The following is a 27784-nucleotide window of genomic DNA, read 5'->3' as shown; positions in this document are numbered from 1 at the left end:
AATAACGTGTATTATTAATCTCAAAACAAACTTTTATAACTTGTTTTTATGTCCTTATGTTTTTACTATGTTGGTTTTTATTTTATTTTACACGTTAAGGGTAATCAAAAAATTATATAAAAATGTGTGGTATGGTTTTATGTAGCATAACCATTTTTGTCCCTAAATTTATTTCCATTTCATGTTATAAATACTATAAAATGCGTTTACAAAATTAAAATAATTGTTTTCTATAAAATATTAACAGAATTATTAAATTTTATTAGGATAATACCAAATTAGTTCACTAAAAGTAAGATTAAATATTGTTATCGGTTTTATTTGTTAGTTTAAATTTGAGAGAAAAAAATTAATTTCAATTGAAAAATTATCCTCCATTCTCTCACACCTTAATGTAAAATACATTCACAAATACAAAAATATTTTCATTGATCTATTAAAAATCTTTGGATATGAAACTTATTTAATATAATTTTAAGGTTATATGAAATAACTGTTGATAATTAATGAAATAATTGAAGATGCACGTACTAAAAAATAGATAGATTATACATTGGGCATTAAAACTTAACACAAATTGTTACACGTGTCTTAGTGATAGAAAAATAGTCTAATACTACCATAATCTACATTATAATTAAATTAATCTACATTATGATTTGTAGACTACTACCTATATTTATCATCTGTTAAAGGTGTGCGCTGGTGATGTGCGTCATTATTGGTTAATGATATCACAAAAGGATGTCTTTTTAAGAAACTCTTGAATATATCACTTCAATACTTGTATCTTGTAAATATTTAAGACAATAAGACTAAAATATCTATTGTTGTGTAAATATTTTAATTTGACTGTAAATCCTTTTATTGAATTTATTCTAACTAAATGAAATGTGGCTATATTAAATAACAAATAATTTATTCAGATATTAGATAATGGAAAAAAGTAATTTTCAAACTTTTATTAAATAATGAATGAATTATTTTTAAAAGTTCTGTTATCTTTATACAGTTAAATATTTAAAATACGTGATAATTTTTCTAAACGTGATTCGAAATGATAAATGTAAAGAGTCCTAAAACTTTCTAGTGGCTTACGCAGAATTTTTCAAGGTAGTTGCTACAATATTAAGAGTATAATACATTTTTTTTAATCAAAACTAATAGAGAATAATGACAATAATGATATGATCTTCATTTGTTATATAGATTGTTTAGTAAGTAAGAAAATGGGTTTCTATTGTTATTATTATTTATAACAATTGACCTGTTTCCTTACTTACTAAACACTCTGTATAATATTTAAGTACACAATGAGGAATAATAATTTTTAAATTTATTCTGTAAATATATAAAAATGAAAAATGACCTTGTTCAATGGCATATCCTAACTCCTTGAAAACGCCCTAAATATGTCACTAGAACACAATCCGCAAATATTACAATTGAATAATTGTTAATCATTCTAATTACGTATGAAACAATTCACATTCATCTCAGAAAAATATAGTCGACTGTAAAATTTGAAATACCCTGTATTTATATTTATAATTTTAAATTAAAGTTTTTTTATTATTGACACTAATGTAAATCGTTCTTTTTTTTTTTAAGCGAATTATAATATGTATGTAAATTATGTCGGCAAATATCTATTGCATGTTTTACATGTACAATATTATATTCTAATTTCTTGTGTCGAGAAGATTTTTCCTACTGTGAGCGTTGGTTGAAAGCGCTCGTGATATTTTGCTGAATTTATAAATGATTAATTGGTAAGATATCTATACAACTTATGAATTAATAACGTGTGCAGTTTTAAGATGCTATAATATATTTTATTTCAATTATAAAGCCCACACTAGACTTCAAATATTATACGATTTATTATTTAAAAATAGTTAATGTTTTATTTATTATCTTCAAAAAGAAACTGACTCAAACTAAACGATTCTTTGCGCTTATAGCTTTTGAAATATCTAAAAAACTACTTTAACTAGTTATTTGTTTGTCGATTAATGTATTATGATATTTAATAATTTTTAGATTATATAAAATATAAATTTAAAATACAATAATTTTAATAAACATGTATAATGTATTTATTTATTAAGTTGGTATTTACCTTCCCAAATATCGAATTTCAAATTGTTAAAACTATTTCATTGTTGGTATGAAATTAGTCAGATTTCAATTATACTACTCAAGTTCATAATAATTGTTTTTTAATTTTCAAACTATTAATGTAATAATTATTAATTACATATTATTATACAATAGAGGCACTTGGAATGCAATAGCCAATGAAATTTTTTTTTTAATATTGAGAAAATCTAATGTAAATTTTGTGTATTTACCATGAAAAATAAAATCTCATTTTCATCATTTATTTACTAAATAGAAATATTAATATTTAGTTCAAATTTTTGCCTAACTCAATTATTTTTAATTGCCACTTGTATCCCATAAATTCTAAGCGATTCATATACAATTTAGTATTGAATTATATAATTTAATACCGAATATAAAAATGTGTTTAAAAACATTAGCAAGACATATATTAGCTTTGATGCGTTTTTCACTTAAATATAATAATAAGTACATAAATCGTTGTAAAAATTAAATTAATTATTACTTAAATGTTTATTTTATCATGTATTTTGATTTAGGCGCATTAAGAAAAAGGTATAATATCAAACTGTTTATAACATATAAATAATTATATGTTATTTATCATTAAAATTTGTATGATGCATAATAAAGTAATATATCTGCATATTGAAGATGTTAGTTTGTAAAACGTGAATTTTTTAGAAGAAAAAGCTTTTCCAAGTTAGAATAGTAGTTCAGTGCGGATGTATGAAAATTTTTGTGATACAAAACAAAATAATATATCTGCATGTTAAAGATGGTAGTTGTAAAACGTGATTTTTTTTTTTGAGGAAAAAAGCTTTTTCAAGTCAGTTAGTTCAGAGCGTCAAAGTTTTCAATAAAACTACATAAATAAAATTTAAAAGTATTGGTGGTAAACAGTCAAAGTTCCGGAGAACGGGAAACAAAATAATATAAGTATAAATTTTTGTGCCTTTGAGTGACTTCTGTTTTGAAAATTGGCAATTGACTTCTGTCAGTTTCGAATATTTTATATAGAAACTAATATACTTAACTGATTGATGTTTAAATCACTGATCGATAAATAAGACACCAGCAATAGTTATACGTATTGTAATAAACCAAACTGAATGATATTGTCGTCTATAAGTTTGACGTTTAGCTCAAAGTATTATTAAAAACTTAAATTATAATAAACTGAAAAAAAGTATTTTTTTATTTATCGAAATCACTTTAACGTTGCTTGAATACATATGTCAATATTAAAATATCTTTTGGTAAGCCTGTAAAAATTCAAGTTTTAATTTGTAAAACAATGATGACAATGAGCATTTTTTTTTAAACGCTTTATTAGCACTTTATGCTAATAAAATGTTCACATATTTGGAAATGATTTTCCTAAAATACAGTCACCAAGATCTTTCATAAAAAAAATTTTTGGAAAATGGTCATCACAAGTAATTTTTCTAAAATTAGCATATTTTTTATTGTTTGATAATATAATAAGTTTTAAAGATTTTACCAACTTGTATAAAATACTATAAATTAAGAATCAGTTGTTTAGTTTGTTATTCGTAATCCAGCAAATATGACTTTCGAATTTTTATATATAAAGTTATTACGACTTAAATAAATACTAAAAATATCATCATTGTCGTTAAACAAATAATTGATCATTTGAAAATTATACATTTTTAAGAAAATTTCAATGAGCTTTATATTCTGGAGTAAATACATTCATTTTAACACTATACACAAATTGAATATTTTAATTTTTTCATATATAAATCTTCTGATTTTTTTTTTTACAGATATTTCATAGTAACCAATTGGTTTTTTAGTTACTAAATAATTTGACTACAACAACAACAGGTCGTAATGAATTATTTTCGTGAAATGCATTTTATTTTATTAATAATAATAATTTCAAATGTTATCATTGTTTTTACAACTCAGAATGCTGAAAATCAAGTAACTATTACTACTGACGATATGGATAAACTCATTAGGGATTATCCTGCATTTATAAAAATGACATTGCAAAATAATGAATATTACACGGGAAAAGATGTGTCCCATTGTTCTATGCCTGACGACGAAAACACTACTATAGATGATTCCGATATTGAGCAGTATAAAGTATCCAACTTAAGAGAAAGTATCATTGGTCAAAGATTAGGAAATATCATTAAACCGTGTCTTAAAGACAACACACAAATTACCCAGTGTTATACTCACTATCTGAATGTTATAGAAAGCGTTGGTTTAACATTAGTAGACAGATATTGTTTATTTGAATATGAAGTTTGGAATAGACTTCAAGATTTGGAGTTTAGTGTAGATTATATAGAAAATTATAGTTTATTTAACATTGATATTAACATTCCATTATTATTCTCGATTGTAAAGAAATTTGTTACTCTTTTAGAAAATATTTCTTTTACATTTAAACAATATGGTATTTCTACTATACCTCTTGACTGTGTTTCGGATGCCATGGACTGTATGCCTTTATATTTTCAAGAGGGTATGTGCGAAGATGAAAAATTTAAACATCATTTACAAACATGTCGGGCATTAATGAAATCAAAATTAAATTATGCTGCATTAGACAATGATCAACACTGGGAATGGGATATTACTTCCGATTCAAAACCTAATGACAACTCAATAATTCTCATACAACAAACAAATAATGATATTGGATTGAATTTATTTCCCTACAACAATTAAAAATAATTTTTCAACAAAAATTTTTTTTATACGTAAATGATAAGTAAATTAAAAAAAAATATTTTCTAAAATATCAATTAGCTATTTAATAATTTAGTTTATTATTAAAATTAATCTTATAACATTGTAATACTTTAATATAATGTAGAATCACAGTTGCAAAATTAAAAAAAAAAAATGTTTAGTTTAATTAAAATTTTTATTTTTACTTTACTATTTATTAATAATGTAATAATATTTCACTAATTTTGGTGTCTTAATAAATATATTGTTAACTGATAGTACAATAACTATCATAACCAATAAAAATATCACTAAATTTTTATGATATATTTTTGTTTCTTTTGACTGCATATGACAAGTTATACAAGTTTTTCGCGTAAATTTTGTCTATAGTTTTAGCTAAGAATAGATAAGACCGCCTTTTTTGCAATCTTATTAAAAGATAGGATATTTGATTAAAAAGTTAAACATATTACTAGTCACATTTATTATAAATGATTTTGTTCAGACAACTAAGTTATATCTTAAAAGTTTATTATTATTAAATTAATATGTTTATAATGATAATTATAACTATATAAACTTTTATTTAATTTATTGAATGTCCTTAAGGAAATCTAATAAATATTACCGAGTGATTGATTTATTATTTAACATTAGATTTTTATTTTGAAATATTTAATGTTAAAAAATAACTAGTCCATAACAACTATTTAATCAAGAGTGGAGAAGTGCAACACAGAGTGTTGCTCATCAGTCTATATATTAAAATGTAAATAACTTTTAACAAATTGATTTAAAAGATGTTAATTTTTAATCATTTTTTTATTTTATAATTAAGTTGAACATATATTGTTATTTAAAAATTTATACTCATGTAAGGAATGAGGATTGGACACAAAAAATATGTAACTATTAATAAACCAAGAAATAAATACTTAAACTCTTAGCGACTGATCACTCTGAATATATATATTTATCTACGTATTAAAAATCTATGGATCCAACAATTCTGTTTTAAATTAAAAAAAAAAAAATTATAACATTAATAATTAATAGAACTTTATTTATTATTTAATTATATAATAACTTAAAGAATCCAAGCCGATTAAACAAAAAAAAATGTTTAATAAGTTATCTAGAATTGATAGATACTTTAACACCTTTTTTCGACCCTGTGTTGATTATTAAGGTATTATAAAATTTTAGCATTGATTTTATTTTAATAAATTTGAATTTTTATTGGTATACACATTTGTATACATTTTCTTTATTATTAAACAAAATTATTCTTATGCACTGTTATGAACTAGAATAAATTAATTCAAATTAATGTATATGTATTGATATACAGTTTTAGTTAATAGAAATTCAATTTTACTTTTAAAAGAAAATACAAGAGTTTTTTTAAGTCACAATGTCTATAAATTTTGTATTGTGTTTGTTTTGTTGTAATATAGAGTTTTTAAGATTGTAATAACATATTTGTAAAAATTCTTTTTTCAGTAGTTAAATTAACATCATTAGCTTCTTTAAAATTATGAATTTCTTTCGATTTAATATATTATAAACTATAGTATATAGTTTTCGCTGCTCATTAAAACTAAATAAATCATATAAAAAATGTATTGTTACAAAATAATCTTAAAATGTCTTAATGTAATATTAAGACAGTCATATTTTCTTATTCATTGGATATTCTCTTTGCTAAACCAAATATACCTCCGGATATTCCTACTTTCTATAGACCAATTAGTTTCCTGTTATTCTATCAAAAATACCCGAAAGACTTATTTCAAAACGGATAAATGTTAAAGATAACAACATACTGATGTGCATTACACAGCACATACATCAAATACACAGAGTGGTAGACATTATTTCTGCATCCCTGGAATAAAAACAATATTGTACTTGTTTTCTTTTTTTAGATGTTTCACAGGCATTTGATCGTGTCTGGTAAAATGGATTATTATTTAAGTTAAACAAATCCTCTCTATAACTTTATTACTTTTAATTAAATCATACCTATCACACCGTCACTTTCAGGTCCAGTAATGTTCCTTAATATCTAGTATTGCAAAAATTAATGCTGCTGTTTTCTAAGGATGAATTTTATTTCCCTTAATTTTTAATATTTTCAGTTCTGACCAGCCCATTTTTCAATAGACTTTTGTTGCCGATTAAGCTGATAGAAAAGTTATTATATCCAATAGCGAGGACTCATTAACTGCTTTCTCTAACATGAAATTAGATCTTAACCTCATGTCTGGGTTATATGAAAATGTGAGACTTAAAATAAATCAATTCACAAAATTTCACACATAAACAAGGCATATGTCCCAATATTACATTAAAGAATTTTCTGATTTCTATAGTGGATTCGGACTCGTTTTTGGGAATTATCTTAGATAATCGACTAATCTGGAGTCATAATATTAGCAGTACAAGATTATCCCTTAAGAGAACGAATGCGCATTCTAAAACCCTTTTCAATTAAGATAAATATTACCAGTCTAAAAACTAAACTTTTAATTTATAAAACGCTACTCAACCTATTTGGACTTACGAACTACAACTTTGGCGCACTGCAAAAAAGTCAAACTGAAACAGAATCCAAACGTTTCAAAATATAACACTTTGATGAATCTCCATTTCCCTACCATATGTCTCTAACTTTACCCTTCAAAATGATTTTGCTATTAAACTATTAAGGAAGAAGTACACCTTTAATACTTACGTTTTTCTAAACGACTTCAAAACCATCCCAATCCCTTAGTAAATGACCTATCCATCTCCACACTCCCAGGAAATGTTCGCCGTAGGCTAAAAAGAAAGTTATGTCTTATGCAAAACTTATTAGTAGCATTAATTCAAAAAATAATAATAATAAATATATAAATAAAAAAAAAATATATAAAAAATAAATACTAATATTTAAATGTAAAGTGTTGCTAATGAGTGACATCTTATCAATTTTACATGTTATATATTTACATTATAAGCTTACTGCACAAAAAGTTGTATAGTTGTTTATATCAAATAAAAAAAAATACACACATATATATATATATATTAATATCTGTATCAATTTTTTAAGTGTCTAAATTTTAAAGATTTTAATGATCTTACAAATTAATTTTTTTTATAAAATGATAAATTTGATGACTTAAAGAACAATGTTTTAAATTCACTTTTTCTCTTTCCGTTTTTTCTATTGTTTAAATATATGAACTATCATTAATTTTGTAGATAATTATAAATTAAATATCACTATACAGGTCATGCCTTTATTATTAATCACTCGATTTATCTTAAAATAATAATTATGTTAAGAAAATTCTTTTTGATATTTTTAAATTTTATATAAAAATATCTTTCTTGTTTATCAACTTTTAAATATTTTTTTAATTTATCTCATATACCTTGGGTGTATGAGTTAAAGGGTATAAACTTTATTTCCACATAACAGTTTCATATTTTAAATCAAAATACATTTTGCAGTTTGAAAAAAATTTCATCAATTCTATATAATAGTAGTACTCCACGTGTTAAATGTTTTTATTTTATTAATGAAGTTGAAAAATTAAAGACGTTTTATTAAGTCAAATATAACAAAATAATTTTCTGTTCGATAGATGCAATTTACCAAAATATTTCATTTCTACTTCAGCAAATATAGTTTTATATAATGACTATACTTTGCTTATTTTTAAAAATGTTTTTGTTAGGCGAATACCTAAAACAAATAATGTAAATTTAATTAAAAATTCATCAATAGTAGGGTAACATCACCAGCGTGAACTAACAACGCTTTGTTTTTAAATAAAAAATTATCTAATCACATGGTAATAAGTTTTTTTTAGCAGTTTTCAACATAAAATACTAAATTTAAATGTTTGTGTTAGTTAATCATAAATATTTTAATATTGTTATTATAGAGAATTTTCTAGTGAACAAATATTTATTAACATTTTGAATGTGACATCATAATATAAATTATTAAAAAACTTTAAAAGATAAAACGCTGTTACCTGTTCATTCACTCTATATTGTTTTAAGTATTATACATATTAAGTGTTTTCAATAAATTTATTAAAGTTCCANATTAAAAAACTTTAAAAGATAAAACGCTGTTACCTGTTCATTCACTCTATATTGTTTTAAGTATTATACATATTAAGTGTTTTTAATAAATTTATTAAAGTTCCAAAATTTAATATGTTTCACTAAGTCAATCATAATAATATATATTTTTAGTGAAAATGCATCGAAAAGAACAACGCGTTAAATCATTAATATAAATGACAATTATCAAAAATCGTATACACAACAAGCAAAAAATATTATTTCAATATAAAAATTGAACAATTATGTGTTTAAACGATAATTTGTCACACACATTATAATACATATACTGAAAAATGAATGACATTAAAAATTATACATACGACTATTTACGTTTCAAACGCTTGCAACGATATAATTTGTCGTTCAGATCGTTAGCATACAATGCCACTTTCTTTCATTTTTTTTTTAGTGGTTTACTTCTATTAATATGATATCTCAACTGCAATTTTTTGCACTTGGTATGAAATCGAAGAGCAAATCTTCATATCGACTTGGTATAACTTTAAACTGGCAACAGCTTCAATTTAGTCGAGAAATCCGTTTAGACGGATCATACATTTTGGACACGTTTTATAACAGCACAATCTAAAATTTCATTCTTCCAATAATCATCCCTATAGTACAAAAGTGCATTCACGACTATCGTATGTTCAGTCATCAAACGATCCATGAGACGGATGAGATCTGGACCAAAGGACATTTTTCGAAACTCAGCGATGACGTGAGTGCCACACATTAAACACTTGTAAATCTTATCTGTTTCTTTTAACAAACCAATTATGTGAACCGTGTCTGTAGAGATGGTATTGAAAGTTTTATGGAACACTGCATCTTCATCTTTTATAATTGACTAACAGAGTAAGTAAATCGTACACCGAAATGCAAATATCATTGTACAAAATTATGAGAAAAAGTTTAGGAGCTGATAAGAGTTGACGACGGTAGGACAGGTAGTGAGTAACATATCCTATTTGTTAGTGGTATTTATGAAACAGTTAACACGTTTCAACAAAGAAACAATTGTTTTTTAATGGTCAAATAATTTAAACCTTTTAATTACATTATTTGCTAATTTCTATATCTGAACTCTAAATCTATAACAAATAAGGCGGTAACTAACTTTAACAACTTTTCAAATCAAAAAATGTATTATACTTTATTTAAATGTTTTATGTTTATTATTTTTTTTAATATTTTCATACCGAGGCAAGCCAAATTTAGAATAAGATCTTTTGAGTGTAGTAAAGTCTGTGTTCAAAAATTATTAGTTACTGTTTTATTCGTAGCCCATGTTAAATTATACTATATTAAAAAAATTTTAATTTTACATGATATAATCAATGCAACAAAATCAAATGTTGACAAATTTTTATTACAGTTTTTATGTAGTTTTTTTTGTGATTATCATTTATAAATTAACAAAATATATTATTAAATTCAGATACAATGTACAATACGCCTTTAGAAAAATTTCTTTGATATTTTTTTTAACGTGTAGTGGGTATAGAGTAGCTATAATATGAATAAAGTAATTTTTTTTTACAAGAACATTTAAATTATATATCCGTTAAATTTGAAATAAAATTACTTATTTTTTACAGGTAACAGAAAAGAAAGGGATAATGTCAGTAAAATAAATTAGTTTTCAGCTGCGTGAAACGGGGATTTGATTTTATTTAAAAAAATCGTTTCAACAACGCTTAATTATAATTTTATGTTCATTTTTTAAATACCAACTCAAGGCAGTCCTGAATCTTGATTCTATCAAAGGGATACACTTCCCCTACACTTTACTGTTATTAAATTATTAATGAATTATTACAGGATAGCAATGACGGCTGAAAAGCAAAAAAAAAAAAAACAAAATAAGTTTCTGCAAGAGATGAGTTCATATAAAAAAAAATCTTACTCCGTTTTAAGTCTTTCGAGAATTTAATCTTTCGACAAACTTTATCGAATTCAAATTTTATTTTCAATTAACTTTTGATTTTTTTAATTGCGTTGGAATCATTAGCATCTATTATGTATAAGATCTAACTCTATTAAAATCATTTTTCAACGGTCATAATTTTAAAAGAATAATTATTTTTTTCTGCAATACATGAATGCCATATTTACTACAAAAATAACGTTAACTCTTAAGATGACGGAAAATGTCAACAGTTTGAATTAAACAAATCAAATGGCCGGGAAACATAACAGGAATCAGGATTCGGACGGGCTAAGACAATAAAAACAACAATTGATCACTTTTGTTGGTATATACTTCCAATACATTAAATCGGAGTAACAGCATAGAGCGATAATAATTAATTTTTAGAGTAACAATAATCACATAATTAATTGATAAACGCTCTATTAAAAATATACAAGTGTAATTTACAACCTAAAATTAAAATAAAACAAACAGCCCTATAAAAGTATTTACTTCAGCCGAAATAGCGCAATATATTATTGTATATCAATGAATGATCATAACATTCCAACAGAAAAAAAAATTAAAGTTAAAAGAAAGGGAAAGGGACAATAAAATATGTTGCTTAAAAATTAAAAACCCGTTAAAATCGACGGGGATCACTTGTAGGCGTCACTATAAAATAAGTTACTGAGTTTCCGTCACCGCCGCCCCCCCGGCCGCATCAACAACACCACCACCTCCTCCACCTACGCCGTTAGCGGTTTCTTCCACCGTCTGTACGGGCGTAACTTCTGTCGTTGCTTCCGTAGACGAAGTGCTGCTAACATTTTGACTTGATGGCTGCGTGTCTGAAGTGCGCGCCATTATCCGCCTCCTCAACAGTACGGTACGTAAACGGCCAAGATTGTTCAGACCGTTCATGATGCTGAAATTTTGGATGGGCCTGATGGTCACCTGTACCGGGTTTCCAACAGTTTCAGGTCGTCGGGCGTCTGTCTGCGCAGCAGCCTGTTGCTGTTGCCGCTGGATGATCACTTGCTGCAGTTGAGCCTGCTGCAAGACGTACGGCAGTTCATAATGATGATAAAAATAAATCATCGAGTGCTGAAAAATACAAAATGTTACTTTTCTTAGTGTGAATAAATTGAGCAGACTTGAAAATCCTGAAACCTCAACTCCATTTAACTAAATAAAAATATTTATTTAATCCATATTTAATTTGATATTAGTAACAATATAAAAAATGTTTCCGCTATAAATTTTCTTCGTATGTTTTTATTCGAAAAATACGTTTAAATATTTCGCATCAATATGCTAAACTATTTTTATAAACAATAAAATGAACAATTGTCGCTTTGGTTTTCACAGTTTGAAATTCAAAAATGCCTCAGTATAAAAAATACGCTACTAAAAACCAGTTAAACTTCGAATAATACAATAGATATTATTTTTTTTATAGCGCATTTATGTATTTAAGTACATCAAACACAAGACGACCAAAGTTGGGTCGAATTTTTAATAGCTCTAACACATTTTCACATCATTCATACAAAATATTATGTATTTATATACACAAATAAGATATAAAAGAAGTACAATCATCAAAATAATAAGAACAAATATTTGAATTTGTGAGCTAAATAATACTTAACCGATAACTCTGATCTGAGTACACTGTAGTGCTCAGGACCAAATTCTATCATTGCTCTCGGTTTTCTAACCTTATATCTGTTGTTTTTTAAAATAGTTTTTTTTTCCAAATTAAGTAGATAAGAACACCAAAAAAATAGCCTTTAATGTTAAGCTATTTCAAAACGGGAAAATTTCAAAGTTTTCATTTTTGTTACTGACTAACACATCATCATAATTATAATTTTTATATATAAGACACTTTCCGTGTAGGTAGAAACGTGAATTTTGACTCGAAAATATGTCTTAAAGTTTAAGTAAAGAGAAAAATCTGAAAATTGTTATTTTCTCGAAATAAACGGTCTTACGATAGCAACGTCATTTAAAAGTGACAGGACTGGTGAAAGGAATGATATCTTCAACAAAAAGCCAACTTTTTCAGTAAAATGAAAGTTAAAATAAAAATTTTTACACGATAATAAAGAAAACAAAACAATAAATGCAAAACTTAATTAAGATGTTCTGTATTTAAAACTTTAAATGTATAGGCAATATATTTTATAATAAATTTTCAACTATTAGGAATAGGCTAACGATATATTTTATTAATACTAAGATACTTAGTCTATGATTTAAGTGTATAGTACGAACGCTGCATCGAGTATTTAAAAAAAACCACTGACGTATAAAACTGGTACGATAATGTCTTTCTTCGTTATTAAACATGAAAGCGTCTCACCGTTTTTGATCGTTTGATTTAACAAAATTCAGTCATTAGGTTCTCTAGTGAGATATTTTACCATTATGTAGCAATGAACATAAAATAAAACAATTCTACTCCGCCTGTCATTTATTCAGCACGTTCAATGTAATGAAAATACTTATAATTATTATTAAACGCAACGTCACAAATTGCTTACGTTTAATTGAACAATATGTCCTTTTCGGCAAATATTACGAACCAAAAAAATAACTGACGATTTAATAAAGTAAAAAAGCTCCAATCATAAAACGGTCTACGAGGGTTGGTTAGTAAATGCTCACTGTAAAATTTAAATGGAAATGTCGTATCAACCCTAAGGAATGTTACTCGGAATTCACTTTGGTTATGACCCTTTAACACCCATGGTTGCTGCTATCCTTGACATCTCTATAAACTATTGAGCTTTTGCAGCCGTTTATAACACAACACTGCACACAGAGAGGACAGTTTTCGGCGTTAAAATTACATTATACCATAAGTTTGCGAACACATCATATAATATTTGCATAATACAACCCGTTAATAAAAATAAAATATTTACAACCGAAAGTAACAACGTGACGCTTTAAAACACCGAGAACTCGACTATCAAACCTGATCTCATTGTGTGGTCACATCAATAATGTTGTTTCATTAAGACCAAGCGCCAGATAATTACAGTCGGAATAAATGTTTACATCTAGTTGAAAACGAAAATATTTTACCCGGTGTTTTTTGTAGAAACCTTGAGAATAATTTGTTTGCTGAACTCTCGTCGTACTATGACGATAGAAATTCGAGATATTTTTAAATTGGGTCTTTTTTAACAATATTTTTGTAAGGCGGTCGGTATTACCTGAATGAAGAACCACGAACAGATGAGCGCCAGATTGCTGTACTGGCCGTTGAACCGATAGTGATAGGCGTAGAACGAGAAGTGGTACAAATAGAAGAACCTGAAACAGATCGATAGAAAATAGCGTAAGCGTTTTACAATAGTAAATACGATAGCCCGAATCTAAATTTAGCCGTTGGTTACACTTTTGAGAACGACTGACGCACGCACCGTGTCAGGGGAGGCCGTCGGGGGAGATTATAGTGCAACGCTCTCAATACACAGTTTTGTTATGTATTCTCATTACTGTTGCTGGCGGGCGGTCAACGGGATCCCGTGGCGTTTTCGGGAGTCTTCTCACTTACAGTTTTTTTTCTTTCCCTGTCAATATCGTAATGCACTTATGGCGCCGACAGTTTCCGCGTCGAAACACTTGTGCTGCCCAGTACGGTAAAGTGTTATGTACACTGGTACACCACGCGCCAAAACGCCACGACCTCCCGCCGTCCATTTATTATATGCGTACGCGGGCGAAATGGCTTTTGCCGTACAACGATATTATCAACTAGTTTATACTCACTTAAGCCAATGTCTTTTGGTGATCGGGCAGTGGCTGCATATAGTGTCGTATTGGTCAGCCACCCACACGATTAGAATTATGTAAAAAGCTGTGGTGGTGTCGTTAAAAAACTCCGACATTATCGCTTCCATCCCTGGCAAAAACAATTTTTTCACAAGACACCATTGTAATTAAAAACAATACAACAATATATAATACATTACAAAATAATAGATAATTGTTTTACAAATAAAAACAAACACGACCAACGACCCGTGTCGTGTCATCCACGGCCTGTAGATGCACATCGAGTTGACAAAATTCTTAATTGTCAATGCATAAAATTACATACACAAATAATAACTTTTAAACGAGACGGGTACGATGCGCACCACTGAACTCGAATGACGTGTATACGATGCGACAGGTTTTAATAATCCGTCGCCGAAAAAGCGAGGGCGATGAATCGCGTACATGTGTGTGTATTCATAGACACGCGATTTAGGGGAACGGATTGTTTTTGAAATATTATTACAATAGACAATACACTTACCGACTAGAGCCAAGATGACTGTCAAAAGAGGGGCCGCGGGAAATGATAGTGACCCGTGAAAGTCCAAAAGTTGCAATAAATCCACTACAACAATAAAAAAGGGTTATTAAAAACAACTAAAATGTTACGAAATTCCTTACCGATAAAGATAAAAATTTGATGATGCGAATATCTTAACAGCATTGAAATTGAGACGGTCTGAAAATTATAATTATTGTAGTTATTGTTATAGTTATTTTAATAATTTTATAGTATTATATTTTAATGATTAAAAAATATATTTAATCTAAAAAGTTTTTTTACCGGCAATCTAAAAAAAGTATTGACTAACAGCAAGATCATCGTGCAAAACAATTTTTGTAGTATATCAATTATTATACATGTTGACATACATTTAAATACAAAATGTTATAAAAAAATTATCGGTTAATATAACTACAACGTAATATTCTGTTGCACAAAAATAATAATAGTTTATTTCATTAAAGAAATCAAAAATGGTAGAATGTTTGTTACTAAATTTATAGTTAATTTCTCAAATTATTGTTAGATGAATACAGCAGATCGTAAAAAATTAATAGGGTTCTATTTGAGTTATTCGGTTTAAAAGAAGTAACCCTTTTTACATACGTCGCTTTCATAAATTTCACGAGCTCATTCGACTTAATAACATTTTAGATATTTTATACGAGACAGCACGAACAAATTCATTATACATCGTTTATAACGTAATCCCACTGAAATTTGAAAATCATCAAGTTAAAAAGCAAACTGTAAAATTTTGTTTTTCCTACAAGTATACTTCTAATCTTCGAAAATTTCATACCAAGTGATAAAACGAAGAGCAATAAATAAAGCAATTAATTTGCAGAATAATTAATTCATTAGATATAAAACAACAATTTGAAAATGTGGCTTTTTATGGAAGAAATAACGTAGAACAAACTCTAGTAATTGGCAATAGGAGGAAGAGTATATAAAGTTGTATATCTAGACTGCGTTTCCCGAGAGAGAAAGAACATCGTATCTAATTTCAAGTACTCTTTTCTTATTGGTTTTCCTAATCATTATGTCGCCGCTACCAGGCAATTTCATATATATGACTTCATGGTAATATGATCGAAGACCCGTACCATTCAAAATTGATATACTGACATCATTCCCACCGGCAACTTAATTTACTGTCTCAAAAAATTATTCGATGCCATATAAAAGTTTAACACTATTGTGAATCATTTAAATTGTAGCATCGTAACTATTAGAATTGATTAAGCTATTTAATACTTATATTTAAGTCTTAACCTAAACATACTTACAAATACAACCATTATAAAGAACGAAGCAATATAAGATGTTCGAGCCATCCAAATGCTAACGAATCTGTAGTGTTCGCCGGTAATGACATTTCTGTAACAATATTAATAAAAAGGAATTCGTCATTTGCTTTAAAATGAAATAAAGAAAACTCACCTAAGATAACCTTTGTTTTGTTCGTTTTCAGCTAGAGATTTCACAGATGACATAAGAAGATCGTCATAACCGAGAAGATATTCTAAAAAAAATTGACCCAATGAATCGCCGAAACACTTGTGTCGATGAGGTTCCAGTGCGACTAACATCACAGGGATGCCTAATCTACTTCTAGCGTTGGGAGATAAACGTAGAAACCCATATTCTAATGAATACTCTACTATGTAATTATCATACAACGAGCCTTCGCCATTATTCTCTGAATTAATAGTTGATTGTAATGATGGACTACTTTTAAAATCAGTCGTTCCTTCAAGAGTAGAGTTTGTGTACTGAATATTAAAAATATACCAATTTAAAATACTTTCACTAATCTATATATTAAAGTAAATTTACTTTAGTAGAGCGAAACTGAGTATATTCATCTGTATTCGAAACGTTTGACTCAATTATATCCTCATTAAGCTCGCTTAATCGACTACTTGAAATCTCACTTTTGGAATCTAAAAAAAAAATTAAGTTTGTAAAAGAATCATGTCGATTTAAAATAATAAGTTATTAAATTACTATTAAGACATTTTATTTATAATTATTATTTTCTGGTAAGATTTATTTTATATAACTAAAAATTGTATGTTTTGTATAAATCACCTTTTTCAATAAAATTGAAAAAAATTATAATAAATAAATCGGTTATGCAGAATTAAAATTTTTAATTTAATTGTATAATCTTTTACTAAATGAAACATTTGGAAATGATTTCACTTGTATTTATAAAAATAAAATAGGTAAATTAATTCTTAACATTTCTTAATATCCTAAATTTTTCTGTACTAATACATAATACTTTTTATTTATTTATTAAAGTGTTTATATATTGCTATACTATTTATTATATTAGACTTTCAGAAATATCTATGCCTTTTATTTTATGCAAACATATTCAACAAATAGAAAATTCAACTTCAAACTCTTCAAAAGTAATAAGATGTCGTAGTTAGTTCCACAGATAATAAAAAATGCCTTAAAGATTAATTTTACAATAATTTATCATTTAAAATATTCCTAATAAAAATTTCTAATATGTTAAGTGCTTTAAAATCAAATATACTTTTTTATATTATATTATAAAAGGAAGAAATATAAAACAATTGCAAATATATAAAAACTGTAATAAAGAACATGAAATAACATAAAGTTTAGTTTCAAGTGTTGGAAAATCTATTGAAGTTAGTAAATAGAAATTTAATTATAATCATCAGATTTCATATCAGTTATACATACAGCTTTCAAAATAAGTTCATTCTAAGTTTGCAGATTTTTCATAATTTTTAATTAAATTTATATTGTATAGTTTTCATAATGACATAAAATTGTATTCTCACGTTATTTATTATATTTAAAATAAATTAAATGTTTAATAAAAAAAATATATTTGAAAAGTATTTAATGATCAATTGCCAATTATTAATATTTTCAAGAAAATCTTATACTTCAGTTTACGCTTTATTCATAAAAAAAGGTATAAGTTTATAAGATAAGTGAAAAAATTTTTTTCTTCAGATGATATACATAAATATCAGCCAAACTGCATAAAAAAAATTAATTAAAATAAATTTAAGCTTACTTGAAACCTATTAAAAAAAAATACAATATAATGATGCTAATTATGATATTCATGTTATCAATTTCTGACTTAAAATTTTTAAACTAAAAAATTTGTATTCTAAAGTAAAAACTAAATTAATTTGATATACTAATTATAATATTTGACCAAAAATTATATAACAGAGGAAATTTTTTTATTTTTTGGGGTATTTTTGGTCAAAATAATACAAACTTGTTGAGTGAACAGTAAATTTTTTTTTAAAATCTCAAATTTTCAAAAAATGTATATTTTAATGTTTACAATAAAGTTACAAGGATTTTCATTAAAATTTCGATAATCTACTTTTTTTATCCAATTTAATGGTTAGTCTTAAAAAATGAGAAGTGACACTGTGAAATAATCCAACAATTGCCAAAAATATGGGATAAAGTCATTTTTAAACCTATTAATTTCATAAAAATTAATATTATTTTGTTATCTGTATGGTCAAATGCTGTTATAAACAAGAATCCAACTTATTTTAAAAAAATAAAAAAGAAAACACTTAAATTTATGGTAAAAAATTATTAAAATTATACAGAATTTAATTAAAACTTAAGATTCAGTATTTAAAAATGAATACAATTTTATTGTAAATATAACTAGGAAGAAAATTTACCTTTATTTTTTATAGTTTCAGTAAATGAAATGTAATTTAAAAAAAAATTTGTTTTTGGAGTAGCAGTGTCACGGAACTTATTCCCACTAAAGTCATCTGCTACTGTTGAAGGTTCAATACCAACTTGTTCTTTGTTACTAAAACAAAATCAAAAATAATATTATGTATTACTAAAATTATTACACACTTAAAAAATTTATTCTAGTTGAGTGTATAATTTTGACCATCAATATTGTAGAAGTGGGAAATTTCTAAAAATTAAATTAAAGAAACTATTTAATGTAAACAACTTGTGTTCAAACAGGTGTAAACTATAAATTTGTATACAATTAAAAATAGGTCGAATAATGATAGTTTTCTTTAGGATAACTGTAAAACGTATACTATGATAGTTATAAGAATAGAAAGAAGTTATATTTTTGTGTGTTAAATTATATTTTTTTTATAAAAATGATTTTATATTCAATTATTAAAATGACATATTGGTTATTTTGTTATCAAATCTATCATTAAAAAATATTTTGATTTTCTATAATTTCACTATACAATAATACACTATAATTCAATAATACACTAGTTAATAACAAAAATATTAAATTAACCTAGGTTTAAATAATCTAATAACGTAAATAATTTTAAAAAATATATCTTTGATAAATTATTTTTTATTCAACCAAAAAAATAGTCAAATAAATATAAACATGAATATAATTAAAGCAATAAAGTTTAATTTTTAATAGAACAAACAATATCACACAACTTGAATATGTAAGTCTATAAAATGTTTTTATATATGTAATTACCTAAGGATTAATAGTTAAAAGAAAAAATAATCATATTATATGGGATAAATTTTGAAGACCTAAAATATAAATTATATTCTTTTTTAATATTTAATGTCAATAACACTTTAATGGTAAATGTTGAAAATATAAGATTAGCAACTAAAGACATAAATAATAAAACCAAATTTGTGAAATCCTTAGGTGGTTTTAATGTTTGATAATAGCGGGTTAATTTTAATAAACATTTTTTAAAATAATATTTCGAATCATTAGTTTTTTCATAGGATGAAAGCCTTAGGTCTATAAATATAGTTTTATAGAACTAATAATTAATTTACCTATTATTAATAAAAAAAATGATTTACAAGGTGTTTACATAATTATGGAACTATACAATTTTATTCAAGGATAGTATTCTTCAACTTTTCCAAAAAAAAAAAAAAAAATGTATTTTAGTTTAATTATAAGATACATAATATTATCCTGGCAATTACCAAACATTAAGATGATCAGTGCCAATAGTGATTATAGAAGATTAAATTTTATATATTTTTTAATACTGATACATTAAAAACAATTGAAACTAATGAAAATTGTTATTAGAGAATATAAAATTTAATATTAATATTACATATAGTATAATTAGTCTAAACCAATTTGAAAGTGTATTATTTGCCTTAATAAGCATAAAAGAGATACATGAATTAAGTAAAATTAAATTAGCCATAAAAAATTGAACAAAAATAATTAACTTTGCATTATAATTTTAAAATAAAATGGAAAGTATTTAACTTACTCTTGATTATCAATTTTACTAAATGAACTTGAAAACATTGATGCATTTTCTTCATTTGTTTCAACTTGTTTCAATAAATATTCTCTTTCATAAGATTTTTCAACTGAATATAAGTCATTTAAAGTTCCACTCTTTTCTGCTAAAGAATGTTGGTATGGCCTTATAATCTCAACTCGTAATATACCATCTCTAGGCCAAATGTCTTTAACATGATCTAAACAATTTGATGGCATCCGAGAAAAATTCATATGAACATATACAAGTATAAAAAAAGAAACAACCGCCTTGAAAAAATATAATATTAATAAATAAGAACTAACTTATACTATAGATTAATTTTTTACCTTTAATAAAAATACAAATTCTATAAGTCTTCTGAATGATCTCGGAAATATTCTTGCATAGCCCAAAGTAGCTTTGTAGAATAAAGCATAAAATAGTCTATCTCTTACATTGAAAGCTTGGTTGTTATTATTGTTATTGTTATTATTATTTGTTGTTCGAATAATATCTGCAGGCATTGGAGGCAAAACCACCAGTTCTTCATGATCAATACTATTTGCAGGCATTTTGTATTTTTCAATTGATTAATAAAAAAAATGTTAACATGTGACAGCAGATGCTACACATCATTTTTTTCTCCTAAATACAAATTAATAAATATTTTAAATTTACATTAATTAGTAACATGTTTTATTAATAAGTTATATAGATATACGACAATGAAATTAATAATTTAATCTTTCTACTACCTAAATGTTAGAATTTTCTTATATGCAAAATTTATGCAAAGATATAACAAAAAAATACATATAATTTCATATCATATAAATGCTATACGATCAAAATTTGTACACAACAATAATATTATCAATAATATCTTAAGATAAAAGTTGGTAAGTAATCAAACGATCGTTGCTTACCAGTAAATCACATTAAGTGAACGTACTAATTTGCTGCTCTACAATAATATTTGCAAAATTAGTTTGATATTATGCTATAATGCGATTGATTATTTATAAAACCACAGTTGAGGAAATGACAAAACAGGTTTTACTTGAAAATTCGTCAGAATACTTATGACATGGGTACCTAGTCAGCTGTGTGAATTTTTATCATTTTTCACAGTACAAGATAATGCCTGTGATAATATAATACTATAAAATAGTAGTTCCTTATATTCATTAAAATGTTAGGTTTTATTGTTAATGAGGAACAATTATATTTATTAGTGCGAATGATTCCAAATAACGATAGAAAAACAAATGGTTTTTAATGATATTTTTAAAATTCAATAGAGATATATCTATGTTTTTTATGTACATAAGCTGTTTTTATTTCGAAGGTGATCTAAGCCAACCTACTGTTATCCTAACAGATATAGATAATAAATTAGATTGCTAACTAGTGATAATGACTGAAGCCAAATAATCGCCATGTTTCTGAGGATAACTATTTTTTTCCTATACATCGTATGTGAATATTTTTGTTATTAACAACTTCTACTATGATAACAAAATAATTTGTACACGAAGTATAGAAAAAAAATGTTGCCATCAAAATGGATGGCGGCTATTTGGCTTCACCAGCTAACATAAACAATATTGAGCAGTTAACAACCCTATTTATTATCTATTTCTGAGGTTGCCCAACATGAGAAATTGATAATATCATCACGATAATCCGATATAATATACAAAAGATTGGTTTATCACTTAATTAATGATTAAATGATTATTTTTATTTTAAATTGATCAATATGATATTCCTGTTTAGAATATTATGATAAATGAAAATATAAAACCAAAGTTAAATGCCTCAAAATAAATATTCTTAAGAAATTATAACCATTGTTTTTTTTCAACAATTCAGTTTTTAATATTATGATTTTTATCAAACAAAGGGCGTTATGTATTATATTAAAAATCATTAATCTTAAGAAAAATATATTTTCTTTTTATAATTGTTTTTTTTTTAAATTTGCTGAATTTAAACAATAAGCATCAGACATGTAACTACAGACTAGGCCGAGTGGGACAAACTCATCTTAATTTTACCCTAAATCAGATGCAGCCCCCAAGATCAAAATATAATTATTTTTTGAGCAACAAAATGCTTGTTGTTCATCATGAAAAAAATTAAATTGGCAAGATTAATCAAGGTATATTATTAAAAAGATTCTAGATAAAGATATGACTATTCTAAAATAATGTATTTAAGAAACCTTCAAAATGTTTCAATGAATATTTATAATTTATGAAAAATCAGACAAGAACCTAAAATTGTTAGGCATTAGTAAATATTTCATGATAATATGTTTTAGGAACATTAATTTTTATTAAAAATAATATACTACAAACTATTATACAAAATAAACAATTATTACTATGATTATTAATTCATAAAACATTATCTACATCCATAGAGTTTATTATGAAATGGTAGCAACTAAATATTAAGTTAAATGTACCTAAATATATAGTTTAATGTAATTTAAGGCTCAATATATTAAATAATGTTTCCCAAATGTTAATAAAATACAATATTTATTATAATGGTATAGTTTAATTTTAAATGTAAAATTATAAATAAAACACTATTTTTTTAAGTGTAAAACTTTATTTTGCTAGAAATATTAACTTGTAAACAGAGAAAATTAAAAAAAAAAAACTTTGTGATAATTTATTTTCTATACCAACTCTGAGCTAATGTCATCCTCTTGATTTTTTTTTGTAATTGTAATATCCCATACATTAATGCTTCAGCTGTAGGAGGGCAACCTAAAAAGTAAAATTTATACAAATAAGATAAAAGAGTACTTTAATTATAGTAAACTGTTTTCAAAATACCTTTTTTTTTTAATCAGCTTATTTTTATTCTTCTTCTTCTTCCTCGCCTTAATCCCAACTACTTGGGGTCGGGAACCTTTATCCTAAACTTCCACTTGACACGATCTCCCACATCATTTACGCTCACATCAGCTGTCCTCAAATCACATTCAATAGCATCCCTCCATCTCTTTTTTGGTCTTCCTCTACCTCTTCTTCCTTCAAAATTTATTTCTATAACTATTCTTACAGTTTCCGATTCTTCTCTCCTCATAACATGATCAAACCATCTAAGTCTATTTTTTCTCATCTTATCCATGATTAACGCTAAACTTATACTTCCTCTTATATGCTCGTTCCTTATTCTATCTTTTCTAGTCATTCCATTCGCCATCTAAGCATTCTCATCTCTGCTACACTCATTCTCTGTTTTACTCTCGTATCAACCGCCCAACAATACATCATCTGAACCATAAATCATAGCTGGCCTTATTACAGTCTTATAGAATTTACCTTTCACATCCTTGCCTATTGTCACTGACCTCTTCATTTCACCTACCTTGTGTACTCCTTTGTCAAACTTGTACTCTATACTTAGTCTTATTTCTACTTATTCTTAAACCCTTTTCTTCAAGAGCTGATCTCCACAGCTCTAGCCTTTGATTAATTTCCTCCCTATTTTCTCCTATTAACACTATATCGTTAACATACAACAATCAGCTTATTTTTATTGTTTTTATTAATAAAAAGGAGTATTATACCCTTACATTTGGCAAGCTTCAATAAAAACGGACATAACTCATATTTTTAACAAACATAAGAAATTAATCATGGCTAATTTATTAATAGAAAAAAAGTGATATCACAATAAAAGAATCCATTTTAAAATTTTGATAAAATCATCGTTCAACACTTCTTTCAAGAACATAAGCGGAAGTAATATAAAAAATTTAGGGAACTATAAAATATACAATATTTTTATTAATATTTTAACTTCTTTTTCCTTTAATTTTTAAACAAAAACAAACATTTTTAATTAGATTTAAAATAAGAAAATTATTTAATTAAAAAAACTGGCCAATAATAACAATTTTTGAATCATTATTAAGATATAATTTTACAAGAGAGACAAATAAGAAACATGAAAAAAACCCAGCACAGAGGGGTCATGGCACAGTGGTGACTTGGCATAGTTGGATCAGGCATTATGATATCTGACAGTGATTAAAATCACTATAAAAAAAAAAACGCTTCGATGCAAATCTTTAGATAGTGTTTAATTTTAAAAAATTGGTGGATTATTCCAAAAGCTACATGATCTGCTAGTTCATTATTAATATCCTAATTAAGATAAAGTATGTCAAATGAAAAAGGGATTATTAAAAAATATTATTTCTCATAAAAAAATAATGTTGATCCATACACTTCAATATGTCATAGCATTATAAAGTTAAAAATGTAAAAAATAAAATCGAGAATTTTCACACAATAATAGCATTCGGTAGCCATTTTCACCGTGAAGATAAAATAAAGTCCGAAATTTTTTTTTTGCATAATTAAGTAAATTACATTAGATTTAATTTAAGATATATATAAAAGTGTCAGTCTTTCCGGAACACTTTCAAAATTTAAGTTGAAAAAGTAAATTTTTTGTGAAAAAGTTATCGTTTTAAATCCCCACTCTGTGGGCAAGTAAAGGGCCAGATTTAAAATACACCAAATGATAGGTAAAAACATCAAGCATCTATAAAACAAAACTATACTGATTTGGTCATTTTTAAAAAAGTTATAGCAATTTTAAGAAAAAAAATTGAAAAAATTTCGAAAAATAGCGATTTTTAAATTTGTGATNAAAAAAAAAAAAAAAAAAAAACACATCTTAGTAAAATAATACCTTCTCAGCTTCGCATCGAAGCTAAAACTGTGTTAAGCATTAAAACTTTTTTTTGTATTACAAAATTATCAGTTTAGTTTATAATATATTCATAATGAAAAATATGTGCTAATTTAATTTTAAACCATAATTTAAATTAAAAAAAATTAATTAATTACAGGTATCAATTATTAATAAAATATTATTAAGTTGTCATCTCACTGATAACTAACAGATACTAAATTATATTAACTAATAAACCAGATAATATAATCTTTGGTAAAAAAATCTATATTGAATCAGAACACAGCAATTGACTAAAAGAGCTAAACTGTGTTAACTGATAATGTTTCTATTTTATTTTTTATATAATTGCACATCTGATCAAAGATGTGATCAGTTTGTGTAGTATATCATATAGTTAATGGATTAGATTTTTAAGAAAATTATTTAATAACGTATTTATAAGGTATACTAATTAGGTCATATAATTTTAGATACAGTAAGTTTTATTAAATTATGAAAAAAATGATATTTATTATTTGGCTTTCATTTACCTGGTACATAAATATCAACTGGAATTATTCTGTCACAACCTCTGACAACAGAGTATGAATAATGGTAATAACCACCTCCATTAGCACAACTTCCCATTGAAATAACCCATTTTGGATCAGGCATCTAAATTTTATTATAATTATAAAAAATGTTGGCAGTATAATTTAGTATTTTACCTGATCATAAACTCTCCTTAAGGCTGGGGCCATTTTATTAGTAACTGTACCAGCAACAATAATAAGATCAGCTTGACGAGGAGAGGCACGAAATACAACTCCATAACGATCCATGTCATATCTAGGAGCTGCGATATGCATCATTTCAACAGCACAGCAAGCTAACCCAAAAGTCAATGGCCATAATGAATGCTAAAATAATATAAATGTACATATTTGTCATTCTAAAATACACACTCTAAGAGGAAAGTATTATATGGCTCAAAAAAAATTTTTTTTTTGCTTTCCTGAAAGGTAAATTTTCATAATAGTGTATAGGTTAATTAAACAAAAGAATTGTTATATTTTACTTGACGAACAAAACCATATTCTTAAAAATATTTTGTCAGTTATTCTTCAAATGATAATTCTGAATCAAATTATTTCTTTGTATTTTCTTAGTATTAATGGTAATAATATTAATTTTATAGTAATTACCTTTCGGCCCCAATTTAAAACATCATCTAAGCGTGCAACAGCATATTCAGCCATATTATTAGTTTTTTGAAAAGGAGAGTATGGACGATACGGTACTTCTATAGTAAAAAACAATTTTAAAATTATACTATCTAGAGTATTATTAAACCTTATTTTACCTTCAACATATGAATTTTGAGGTTGTTGCTGTACTTTAGTTGATTCATTTTTTAAAAATACTTGACTAACAGCTGGATTTTTCAAAAACTTGTTAACAGTTTTAGTAATAGAAATCATTTGATTTGGTTGACCTATTTCATAAAATAAAACTTAATATAATACTAAAATGTTTTGTAGTTATACAACTATATCAATCATATTGATAATATGTTGTAACATTAACTAAATAGTGATAGGTATATATTATATAAAAATATTTCAGAGGATTTTAATTATTTATTTATCGCCCATTTTTGTTTAAACAATTAAAAATATATACAAAATTCTCTTCGGAATATTGGAAAATAAAATTGTCTGATTATTGCTTCGTCTAACATAATTTTTTTTTTTATGTTTTATATTACAAAATATTTAAACAACTTAATGTTAATTCATTAACATAGATAAAGATAAAAATTAAAGTTTTAAAATAAAATTTAATAATATTTTTAATTTTACAAGAAACTTAAAATAAAAAAAAGAGTATTCATTAAGTTAACGTAAAGTAAATATTTATAATTTCACTTACTAATTATCCTCATACTTAACTAGAGACAATTATTTAACAATAATGTACAAATATAATAAATTTAATTAATTATTTCTCAAATCAACTTTAGATTTTGAAAATTTAATAATAAAACTTTGTTGAATGTATCTTGTAATACAAAAATTTTTCTTATCAAATCTTATTCCCTGATTAAAGTGAACAGCTGTTTTCATGTTAATAATAAAACCATAAAATGGATTATCCTGTGAATTAACAACACGGGGTTACGTATGTGGCCAAAATAATAGATCAAAACATTTTTTGACATATTTCCATAAATATATAAATATGTCTATGTTTATTTCTAAGTAATTGATTAGATAAAAATCTAATAAAAAAAACGAACACAATAGAGACGCGTCATAGTTGGGACGAGTTTAGGTGACATAAGATAGTGATTAAAATCACTACCACAAAAAACGCTTCAATAGAAATCTGTAGATAGTGTTTAATTTTATGAAAGTGTTTTAATTAATGGAATTATTAAGTCATTTTTTAATTTATACATTAGGTAAACCCCCATACTGATCTATCGCCACTTATTCTGTTAGTGTCTTATAATAAATTCTAGCTTGTATAGATTAAAATAATGAC

At 25.5% G+C, this 27784-nt stretch overlaps 3 protein-coding genes across 5 annotated transcripts; 1 reads left to right on the top strand and 2 right to left on the bottom strand.

Annotated features, from left to right (window-relative positions):
- The first annotated feature begins 1618 nt into the window (after nucleotides 1–1618).
- LOC126904764 (uncharacterized) lies at nucleotides 1619–5029 on the top strand. Of its 2 annotated transcripts, none has more exons than XM_050683985.1 (2): nucleotides 1619–1772; nucleotides 3921–5028. In XM_050683985.1, exon 2 carries the CDS (start codon nucleotides 3988–3990, stop codon nucleotides 4840–4842), a length of 855 nt encoding a protein of 284 aa, XP_050539942.1. In that variant the 5' UTR covers nucleotides 1619–1772; nucleotides 3921–3987; the 3' UTR covers nucleotides 4843–5028. The 2 variants fall into 2 exon arrangements, with proteins under 2 accessions (XP_050539942.1, XP_050539943.1); XM_050683986.1 differs by lacking the exon at nucleotides 1619–1772 and adding an exon at nucleotides 3440–3566 and having other exon boundaries at nucleotides 3921–5029.
- Nucleotides 5030–11218: 6189 nt separating this feature from the next.
- On the bottom strand, nucleotides 11219–21626 carry LOC126904402 (membralin). Of its 2 annotated transcripts, none has more exons than XM_050683417.1 (12): nucleotides 21454–21626; nucleotides 20875–21172; nucleotides 20531–20814; nucleotides 18950–19086; nucleotides 17079–17185; nucleotides 16683–17014; nucleotides 16529–16619; nucleotides 15353–15410; nucleotides 15213–15296; nucleotides 14681–14813; nucleotides 14122–14221; nucleotides 11219–11998 (listed from the first exon to the last, which is right to left on the bottom strand). In XM_050683417.1, exons 2-12 carry the CDS (start codon nucleotides 21097–21099, stop codon nucleotides 11579–11581), a joined length of 1971 nt encoding a protein of 656 aa, XP_050539374.1. In that variant the 5' UTR covers nucleotides 21100–21172; nucleotides 21454–21626; the 3' UTR covers nucleotides 11219–11578. The 2 variants fall into 2 exon arrangements, with proteins under 2 accessions (XP_050539374.1, XP_050539375.1); XM_050683418.1 differs by lacking the exon at nucleotides 21454–21626 and adding an exon at nucleotides 21283–21423.
- Nucleotides 21627–22843: 1217 nt separating this feature from the next.
- LOC126904403 (NADH-quinone oxidoreductase subunit B 2-like) lies at nucleotides 22844–27320 on the bottom strand. Its single transcript, XM_050683419.1, has 6 exons — nucleotides 27170–27320; nucleotides 26601–26732; nucleotides 26443–26540; nucleotides 25966–26157; nucleotides 25789–25912; nucleotides 22844–23310 (listed from the first exon to the last, which is right to left on the bottom strand). Exons 1-6 carry the CDS (start codon nucleotides 27180–27182, stop codon nucleotides 23213–23215), a joined length of 657 nt encoding a protein of 218 aa, XP_050539376.1. The 5' UTR covers nucleotides 27183–27320; the 3' UTR covers nucleotides 22844–23212.
- Nucleotides 27321–27784: the final 464 nt, after the last annotated feature.

This window comes from Daktulosphaira vitifoliae, unplaced genomic scaffold (assembly GCF_025091365.1).
Source record: "Daktulosphaira vitifoliae isolate Bord-2020 unplaced genomic scaffold, ASM2509136v1 Scaffold_4, whole genome shotgun sequence".
Classification (NCBI taxonomy): Eukaryota; Metazoa; Arthropoda; class Insecta; order Hemiptera; family Phylloxeridae; genus Daktulosphaira; species Daktulosphaira vitifoliae.
The sequence above is the reverse complement of the archived record's forward strand: the minus strand, read 5'-3'. Positions and strand labels throughout refer to the sequence as shown.

Bases quoted from the DNA above. Each gene is read 5' to 3' on its own strand.
- LOC126904764 (XM_050683986.1), top strand. From the start codon at position 3,988: ATGAATTATTTTCGTGAAATGCATTTTATTTTATTAATAATAATAATT.
- LOC126904402 (XM_050683417.1), bottom strand. From the start codon at position 21,099: ATGCCTGCAAATAGTATTGATCATGAAGAACTGGTGGTTTTGCCTCCA. The intron at 20,815-20,874 runs GTAAAAAATTAA...TATTTTTTCAAG, and splicing joins AATTTGTATTTTTATTAAAG to GCGGTTGTTTCTTTTTTTAT. The intron at 17,015-17,078 runs GTAAATTTACTT...TTTAATATTCAG, and splicing joins CTCAGTTTCGCTCTACTAAA to TACACAAACTCTACTCTTGA.
- LOC126904403 (XM_050683419.1), bottom strand. The intron at 26,158-26,442 runs GTAATTACTATA...ATATTATTTTAG, and splicing joins TTTTAAATTGGGGCCGAAAG to CATTCATTATGGCCATTGAC. The intron at 23,311-25,788 runs GTAAATGAAAGC...TTTACTTTTTAG, and splicing joins AGTTGATATTTATGTACCAG to GTTGCCCTCCTACAGCTGAA.